Source organism: Lipotes vexillifer, unplaced genomic scaffold (genome assembly GCF_000442215.2).
Source record: "Lipotes vexillifer unplaced genomic scaffold, Lipotes_vexillifer_v1.1 scaffold788, whole genome shotgun sequence".
Classification (NCBI taxonomy): Eukaryota; Metazoa; Chordata; class Mammalia; order Artiodactyla; family Lipotidae; genus Lipotes; species Lipotes vexillifer.
Genome location: NW_006791862.1, coordinates 1408424 through 1418616, shown reverse-complemented (window position 1 = coordinate 1418616; position 10193 = coordinate 1408424). Strand labels below are relative to the sequence as shown.

Here is a 10193-nt window from a genome sequence, read left to right as displayed (position 1 = left end):
TTTTTTTTTTTTTTTTTTTTGCGGTATGTGGGCCTCTCACTGTTGTGGCCTCTCCCATTGTGGAGCACATGCTCCGGACGCACAGGCTCAACGGCCATGGCTCAACGGCCATGGCTCACGGGCCCAGCCGCTCCGCGGCGTGTGGGATCTTTCCTGACTGGGGCACGAACCCGTGTCCCCTGCATCGCCAGGCAGACTCTCAACCACTGCACCACCAGGGAAGCCCTGTATCCTTTTTTCTTGTAAGAGGAATACACCAAAATAAAAAGTTAATCAACTATTAAACCACTATTGCATATTGGTAGTCACTAGCCTTTATTGAGCTTCAGAATTATTTGAAGAGGGTATTAAAAGTGTAGGTTACTGGTTCTGTCTTAAAAGATTTTTATCAGTGGTCCCTAGGACTCTGTACTTTTAATAGATATCCAGGGTAATTCTGATATAGATGGACCATGAACTATATTTTGAGAAATAATACTCATGTGGTATTTAGGAGTTCTTCGGACTCTGAGTCAGACACTCTAGCCCTGCTACTTATTATTCATGCAGCTGTGGGAAATTTAATCTCTATGAACTTCTTTTTTCATCTGGAAAACAGGGATAATGATACAATTGTATCTCATAGATATGTTGTAAGGAGTGTGGGGAAGGAAAAGTATTTTCCTCTACTTATCTTGGTTTCATTGGGTGGGGCCCTTTAAATTAGACTAACAAAGATGACAAGAAAAAAACATAAGCTTACTTTCTTACTATTGATACTTAACTAACTTACTTATGTACCAGAACTTTCAGTGATGAGTAACTCAAAGGGGTGGTTAGAGCTTGAGCTTATATAGCATCTTAGCAAAGAGCAATAATTTTATGGAGATGTGACAAGACAAAAGAAAAGGACTTTGAGCTGCTAGGGATGGCACATTGTGGGAAGGCAAATACATGGAGAAACTGTTGATTGATATGGCTGGTTAATAAGGTTTGTTATGTAGATTCTTTGGTGCTATCTCCAGGTTGATTAGTATCTAGAGTGGTCTCTGGTGATTAACTTCTTCCTGGTAGAAGGGCAGGTAAGACATCTTTAAATTAGGATAATAGGGGGAGCTGGAGAGCTTTTTTTTTTTTGCATCAGCTTCTTCTCAATTGCCTTCAACTCAAAATAACCCTTATGCTAAAGTGGCATGTTTGGGGTGGTATATGGTGCTACCCTTCAGGAATACATGAGATAGTACCTTTTTTAAGGGACTCAGCATTATGCCTGGTATAGAATAGGTAGGTGCTTTACAATGAATATGCATCCTCTTTTTTTTTTTTTTGGCTGGGCCCTGCGTGCGCTGCATGAGGGATCTTAGTTCCCTGACCAGGGATCAAACCCGTGCCCCCTGCAGTGGATGCATGGAGTGCTAACCACTGGATCAGCAAGGAATTCCCTGCATCCTTTTGTATTAGTGAACACTTGGCTTGGGAATGTCAGTGAGCTTCATCCCACTTTCTCCAGAAAGTAATTGTTTTGGGAGCAAGCAGTTTTCTAAGAGAGGACTGTAGATCAGTACAAAAATTAACTCATCCATGTCTGTGGGAAGAAAGTGTTTTTCTTACCAATTTGCTTTCTTTTATTTTAGAATTTATAAAAATAAAGAACAAAAATAAACTAGTACAACAGACAACTCATTTGCTGCTGGCTTCAGCAAATGGCTCCTTTCTTAGTGGGCTTTCCTATGAAAGCATTATGACAAAGTCAGAATTACTGCTAAATTTCTTACAGAAATTCTGACATGGGTAGGTTTACATTCTGATGTCTGTGATTTATCATATTATTTATAAATTCTCAGCTTCTGTGGATGTCTTTGCAGGCTCTTTCACTCAAAGAATATTTGGTACATTAAACTTTTCAAATAATGTGTCAGGAATGTGGAAACGCGGGATAAAAATAGAGAATGTTATTAACTGATTTATAAGTAAACAGAAAATATTTATTTTAAAGCATCACTGACTCCATTTAAATTTGTGTAATGACCCAAGGTATCTAGGAAACAAAAAGGAGTTATAATTTTTCACTTGTAAATAACATTTATGTTAGAGTGCAGATGCCTTTAATTACTTCTTCACATACGATTATAAAGTAAAATTTGAAGTCACAGTAAGTTGAACATACTGCCATTTTTAATCAGATTTTTTCTCTTTCATCTAAATCACAAATGAAACTGGGGCGCTATTTGTATTCAATACAGAGTTAAAGTAACTAACTGATTTGATTTATACAAGATTTTAGATTTTGTCATGGCCAGTACAATTTTTAGAACTTCAGATTCCAAACTATTGTTACCTTACCTTTTATTTAAGTTTAAGAAATTGAATTAGAACTTTTTTTGGCTGCACCGCCTTTCAGGATTTTAGTTTTCCAGCCAGGGATTGAACCCGGGTCCTCAGAAGTGAAAGCACTGAGTTCTAACCACTGGACCACCAGGGAATTCCCTGAATTAGAACTTTAGCCAAAAGTCCAAGTTTTTATGCTTGAGTAGATCTTAACTAGATTTTTATCAAGACTGATATATTTTTCTTTTATAATTTGCTGTTTAAATACCTAAGATTAGATTTCCTAAAAAGATTTTTTTTGTCAAATATATAGTGTTTTTAATGACAAGTTAATTTTTAAACATTTTGATATTCAGAATCAGAGAACATATATAGAGAACATAAACATGTTCTATATAGTTAAATGTTTGAAATAGTTTGGTACAAGTTTATTATTATTATTATTGATATCTGAAAGAAGATCCTACTTTCTAAGTCTAACTAGTCATTTGGCTTTTTCTTGTAATAGCCTTTCCCCACCCATTTTGTTCATGGTTATTTAGCACTACATAGTGTTGGACTTTGGAGCCACAGACTATAAACTCAAAATGTAATTTGTTTTAATCAGCTTTTTACAAATTTAGTTCAGTGTATCAGATCCCCTACTATTGTACATGCATAGTCCTATCCAATCACAGTCTGGCATCTCTCTGCTTGAGTTTGAAGGCTCATACTTTAGATGCTAACCTTTGAAATGTCTACATTCTAACCGAACTGTCTACTAATTTTAGGTTGAACTGCCATCTTTAACACTCTTTTGTTGTCACTCACTGGAAAGTAAAGTTCTCTCTTGTTTTTTGTCTTTTATCTTGTGTCCATAGCATAAATCCTTCTGTAGGTTATCTATCCTCTTCCTTATTTTTGAATTATAGCAGAATACAACGGTTATTCTTTTTGTTTTTCTGTCCTATCACTACCTGTTTTTCCTAGAGACTTTTACACATGCTTTTTTACTTCTGCTTGCAATATCCTTCTTCTGCCACACTAGTTTTCCTTTCCCTGGTCAACCCTAAGATGTTCTGTGTGTACCTCTTTAAATATCAAGACTTCTAGGGCCTCACTGCTTATGTGCTCCCTGAAAACCCTGTGTCTCTGTTCCTTCATTGAACTTTCCACACTGGATTAAAATGACCCATTTTCTCTTCTGTTAGAATCTAAACATAATTATTTTGTTCACTGTCATGTCTATAATTTTTAGTGCAATGTCAGGCACATAAAATGTTTTTATTGAATGTTTGTAGAATATTAAATGATCTTGACTATAGCTCCTGTACTTTTTTTTCCCCAAAAATGCTTTGGAAGGTTCCAATTTACCACATACAGATTGAGCCCTTACTAAAGGAGGCACTATACTCCTTGTACATTATCTCATTTAATCCTTGTGCCACCTCTGAAGTTCATTTTATCTCCATTCTAAAAATGAGGAAACCACAGCTACAAGAAGTTAAAGAAACTTTCTCAAGATCAAATGGCTAATAGGTGCCAAAATTGGGATGTTTGAACCCCAGAGTGCATGCTTAGTATCATTTTAGGATTTGAAGACAGTTTATTGACACACAGTCATTTTTTTCTTTAATCTTTCATAAGCAGCTTGTAATTGCAGGTAAAAGGAGGTGGTCATGTGATAGTTGTGGTTGTGGTGAGCCATCTTCCTCAGACTCACTTCAGACAATCTTGCAGCTTCACTTTTCCAATTTCCTTTTTTTTCCCCTTGGGATACCTTCAAATGATTATTATTTTAAATTTCTCTTTAATAATTAACTTCATTTGATCCAGGCAGGGTCACTGAATGATTCCCCATTTACCAACAGTGAAATAGGTAATTGGAAGAACTAAGATTTTAAGAACTATGTTTTAAGAACTAATTGAGAGTTTTTGTCCTTAATGATGATCATCTTTTCATAGAGTTTAGCTATATTATTTGGAAGAAAATATGTGTGCTAACTCTTTCTTGTAAATATGTTTTTTAGAGTTTCCCTAAAATGTATCATAAGCGTGATTTCTTTTAAGTAGTAGAATCTGGATACTGAGGTAATTAATGTAGTATTTTGGGCTAATTTTAGGGCCATTGAGCTCATTTTGATTGGTTTTCTTTTCTTATCTAACTCAAATGCTTTATTTTAGCATTTATTATCTCAACTAAAAATATGCATATTATTATATTCCCTTGCCACATTTTAGTTTGCAATGTTAAAGCCTCCTTTCTGTAAGAGCAAAGTACTTCAGTGATTCTTAGGCCATAAACTGCCCAGTAAATCTGCATGTCCCTCCTTCATTATCCTCTTATCTGGTTGTAAATGATGTAAGGCTTAAATAAGATTGCAGAAGGTCACTGCTTTTGAGAACTGGTTGCTTCCTCAGAAATGTTAAAGAACTGTGTTACTGTTTGAAAATACTTGGATATTTTGCTTGGCTTTGTTTTTGTTTTTGTTTTTAAATAAGAATCCAATTCTGGCATTAAAGAGCAATTTCTGTAGCTGGAGCCTCCGGTAAGGTGGGACTTGATTAGGATGGCCCAAAGGGCAGGCCAGGAACTATTTAGAATGTTGTAGTATGCTGCTGTTGTGAGCCAGAAAAAATTATATCAATAGGTGGGTGATAAATTCATTCCCATTTAGCTAGTAAAATATAAGTTTTGATATTTATTTATGAATTGCAAATAGAGTAACTACTGCAGTTGTTAACCTCTAACTTCTTTAAGTGAAAATAAGGTTAGTTATCTTTCCTCTTCTCAGCAATTCAGCTGCCAACTCATGTAAAATATTTGGGTAATGATAATATATATAATTTACTTTTGCAAATATTTGATTAACAAATTACAGTCTGTAACTATAAATGAACAGATCGCATAAACTTAAAAGGGAGCTGTAGCCATAACCAATCTGATCATTTTTGTCTTCTAAATATGTTCTACTTACTTGTCTTTCCACATTTCTACTTCAACAAAAAAAATTGTGTTTTTTAAGGAGATTAATGAACTTAGTTTTCAAAGGTAAAAACATTTGGGAGGAAGTTGATGTGAATTTTCTGTGTTCTAATTTAGTGTATAAACTAAACACCAACTGATCAGAAGTACTCATTGAATACCCATTATATGCTCAATACCTAGATGTATAAAAATGAGAACATAGTTTCTGTCTTCCACCTTTGGTTTCAGTGTCAGATTTTTTTAATCTGAAGATCTACTACTTGGAAGAAAATTTAGAATTTGAGAAAACTGTTTCTCTGGAGGAACAGATTTCTCTTTCTTTCTTCCTTTCACATCATAAATGGAGTAAACAGACATCTTATTTAGGAAAATGAGGCAGTAATGCTCAATTTATATATCAAACTCCTGTGATTACTCTCCCTATTGTTAAAATTTTAAATTATTCCTCTTAAATAAATTCAGTCATCTGGGTATTTGAAGTAGATACTTCTGTTAAAAAAAAAAAAAAAGAAAACTATGGAAATTCCCTGGTGGTCCAGTGGTTAAGACTCGGCACTTTCACTACAGTGGCCCGGGTTCAAACCCTGGTCGGGTAACTAAAATCCCTCAAGCTGCGCAGCACAGCCAAAAAAACTTTAAGAAAAAAAAAAAAAAGAAAGACAGAAAAACCAAAACTGCTAAGGAATAGAGTAAGAATGAATACTTTGAAATCACTAGAAATTTAAAATACATTGTTCTTGTCTTGCCAGGTAACTTGTAAGCTACTTGTCCATTAAAAAAATATTTCTGGAGTGCTCAAAATGTACCGATATTATTCTAAGTTTTAGAATATAGCAATGAATAAAATAGACCAAAAAGCCTGCCTACAAGGAGCATATGTTCTAGTTGGTGGAAACAACAAAGAAAACAAATAAGTCTTAGAGAACAGAGTAAAGCAGGGAAGAGGGATGAAGGAGCATCATTGGATGGGGTGCAGTTTAGAAGATCCGAGAATATGACATCGAGTAAAGATCTGAAAGAGTTGTAATAGCCATGCAGGTATCTTGCGAAAAGAGTGTTAAAAAAGTTTTGATGCAGCATGATTCTGCTTAAATTTTTCTTCTGAAATGATGTTTTTATTCTTAATGAAATTAACTCCCCCCCTTTTTATGAATTGTCTGTCTTGTACTTGTTAATTTATTGTAGTCTTAATGCTTTTTAATTCTGTATATTGATGATTTAAACTCACTTCTGTTCTTAGCTGCCCACTAGGCTATTCTTAACTCAGCAGTCAAGAGTGATCCTGTAGGTTGGATCATGTCACTCCTCTGCTTTAGATCCTCCAGTGGTTCACAATTTCACTTAAAATCAAAGTCCTTACAGTGGCCTATATAATCTGACCCCCATTTTCTTACTGACTTTTATTTTTGGATATTTGTTTCTTGTGGGGAAATTGCTATTATTGTTATGCTTTTTCTCTTTTATATTTTCTTACATGTTATTAATGAGATATAGGAAAAGCATTGATTTTTATATATTTATTTTATATCCCTACAGGTTTTTAAACTCAATTATAATTTTTAAATGTTTTCTCTTAGAGTTTTTTTGGAATGCCTTCTACTTATATGCAAATAATAACCTTGCTTATTTTCTAACATTATACTTCATATTCGTATCTTATTGCATTGGTGAGAATTTTCAGAATCATGTTAAATAACAGGGGAAGGGTTCTACTTTAGGTTGGGAAGTAGAAAGACATGAAGGATCTTCATTCCCATTTTAATAACATGAAATCACAACATAAACCAAACAGTCATAATCTTTAAAGCCACTGAAGACATATCAATACAAAGAAATCTTAAAAAACAAAACAAAACTGAATTCCAGAGGGACAAGTGCTTCCTAGATAATCAAAGGATATAGAGGTGCTTTCACTTCTGAGGCCAGAGGCTGAGACTGGGGCTAAGGCTGCCAGAAGAGTGAGCCTGCCTGAGGACAGTCTTTGCTGGGATTAAGGAGAAGCCAGCCAAACTTTGAAAAACCCGTTTCAGATTTAAATCTGAAGGAACCGCAAGTGCAAAGATAATCATCTGTAATCTAGAGATGATTTAAAGTATATAGGAGGATGTGCATTGGTTATATGCAAATACTATACCATTTTATATAAGGGCCTTGAGCATCCTTGGATTTTGGTGTCCACGGGGGTGGACCAATCTCCTATGGATACCAAGGGATGATTATATTGTACTCTTCATCTCTAGTAGTTTCATTTGGTACTTTTTTAAAAAAATAGTTTCCGTTTCTCTTTTCAATATAGTCATGGTTTTCCTTAAATTCTGGAGATATTTATAATGGATGTTTTAAAGCCTTGTCTGCTAATTCCATCATCTCTGTTATTTCTATGGCTTTTTCTATTGACTGGTTTTTATCCTGGTTTTGGATCGCTTTTTCCTGCTGTTTTATGTACATATATATATTTGGATGCTAGACATTATGAATGTTATATGGCTAATGGATTCTGTTGTCATCCTTTAAAATAGGAAGTTTGTTTTGTTTTGATAGGCAGTTATTTGTGGATCGGGTTGATATTTTCTAGAATTTTTTTTAAAGTTTTTTGGGGGCAAGTCTGAAGTAGCCTTTACTCTAAGAGTTAGTTTTTCCCATACTGATTAAGTGACCCTCTGAGTCTGTGAATGCTCCCAGTGTTCAACAAGGTATCTCCGCTCTGGCTGGTCAGAACTTAGGCATTTCCTAGCCCAGCCTCAATGAATTTCACTCTATGCATACATAGCTTAGTACTCTGCTAAAACTCAGTAAGACTCCTGTTCATATTTCTGGAGCTCGTTCTCTACATAACTCTTTCCTCTCCAGTATTCTTCCCTGTAAACTTGAGCTACCTCAACCTCCCTGAACTACAAGTTCTATTCTTAACTCAGTGAAATTTCACTACTTAGGTTCCTCATACCTTGCCAAGGTCTGGGAAGAGGCTGCAGGCAGAAAGCCAGGGTAATGGAAAGACTCACCTTGTTTGTTTTCCAAATCTTACTTTAGTTCCTTGGAGGGAAAAACAACAACAGCGACAACAGTGCACATATAGAATGTAACCATAGTTGGAGTTTACCTGTGATTTTTTTTTTTTTTAAGTACATCTTCTGATGAATGAGAAAAAGATGTTCATGTTTTCATGATGCCCCTATTACCTATCACATTATAAATCCTGTTCTACCCTCTGTCTTATTTATTCACTTTATTACTTATAACATCTTTTGTCATGTTCATTTTCATTTATTTAATAAGTATTGAATGTGTGTAGTTACCATATCGACAGGATGGATCAGACATGGGATCCTGCTATTAGGATGTTTATAGTGTAGCCAGGAGAGAATATGTATATAGAATCACTAAATCCAAGATACAGATTGAAAATTACCAAAAATGAGTACAGATAAAAAATGGTGTGGGAAGCCATAAAGGTCTCAGTTGTTTCCTGTTTTACATATTGGATTTAAATGGGGAATTGAAAAAAAAAATTTTTTTCCATTTTAAAGCTTCTTATATGTTAATTTGAATTTAATTTTCATTCCATTTTAAATATAATGTATTTGTCTTTCAGAGTTTTGTTTTAGGTAATTTTTAGCAATTTAACTGGGAAATTAAAATATATCCTTAGAAGTTACATTATCAGGGTGAACTAACTGCCCAGAAGAGAAGGCTGAGGTTTTATAATCTTGTTTGATTTGACTCTCAGTGGAGGAATCAGACATCATTGATCTGGAGAAACGCTATTGGTTGCTGAAGGCTCAATCCCGAACTGGACGATTTGATTTAGAGACATTTGGCCCATTGGTTTCACCACCAATTCGTCCATCTCTAAGTGAAGGTAGGAATCATTCTATTTCTACAGTGTTCCTTGCTAAACACACATAAGACCATCTTTTATTTCTAACCAATACATCTTAACTCTAAAAGGCTATAATGTTACAAGTTTGCAAGTTTCTTGCAAATAGTGTAGTTCAGTGGGAAAAAAAACTAAATTGGGAGTTATAGTCTTGAGCTTCCTATTCTACCTATGTAGCCTTGCATAAGTCAGTTTTGCTCTCTCACCTGTACATTCTCATATATGTAAAACGTTTTGACCAAGACAGTGGTTACAAAAGTGTACTCCAGTGAGGTGCCTCAGCATCTGGTGCAGGGATTAGGGAGGTGGCCACTGAGCAGGCAAAGCTCTAGGTTTCCACACATAGCCCCACCTCTTCCCTCACCGCAAGAGCCTCCACTGTTTTTCTTTTACATAAGAAGGTTCCACTGGGGGATTACCTGGCGGTCCAGTGGTTAGGACTCTGCACTTTCACTGCTGAGGGCCCGGGTTCAGTCCCTGGTTGGGGAACTAAGATCCTGTAAGCCGCGTGGCGTGGCACCAAAAAAAAAAAAAAAAAAAAAAAAAAAAGGAAGAAGGTTCCACTGTTGTATCTGTCCCTCCCTCCCCTGCCCCCAAAAGATTAAGAAACCACTGGACTGGACCATCTCTATGTTCCCCACTTAGCCCTAAACTTTTCATTGCTATAACTTAAAAAAAAAAAAGTTAGTAATGCAAAGGGTAGTTGTTGGTGGTATCACAAAAACAATATTTGGAATCTGAATACTTGGGTTCTGCTTCTGGTTCAGACCTTTTTAAACTTTTCTAACTTTTGGCAAGTCATGTAACTATTTTTAGCTTTGATTTTCTACTCTTTAAACTGAGGGCACAGAAGTAGAGTCTTACAGACAATCTGTATTCTTCACATTCCCAGTGTATTTCAGAAATACCTGTCAGGGGAGCCAGAACAGATAGGGCTTGTACCTACTTCAAAGGTGCAGTTGTGTTTTTACCCTTCTAGAATTGGATAGTGATAAGTCATTTTATTTGAAAACAAAATTATTCCATTTCTATTTTTTACAA

The 10193-nt window shown here is 35.3% G+C and overlaps 1 protein-coding gene across 1 annotated transcript in view; it reads left to right on the top strand.

The window, feature by feature from the left end:
- Positions 1-10193, top strand: part of USP32 (ubiquitin specific peptidase 32) — a 200329-nt gene that overhangs the window by 118580 nt on the left and 71556 nt on the right. Inside the window, exon 6 of the mRNA XM_007464900.1 lies at positions 9003-9134. Within this exon, the coding sequence (XP_007464962.1) occupies positions 9003-9134 (132 nt within the window). The remainder of the gene's footprint in view (positions 1-9002; positions 9135-10193) is intronic.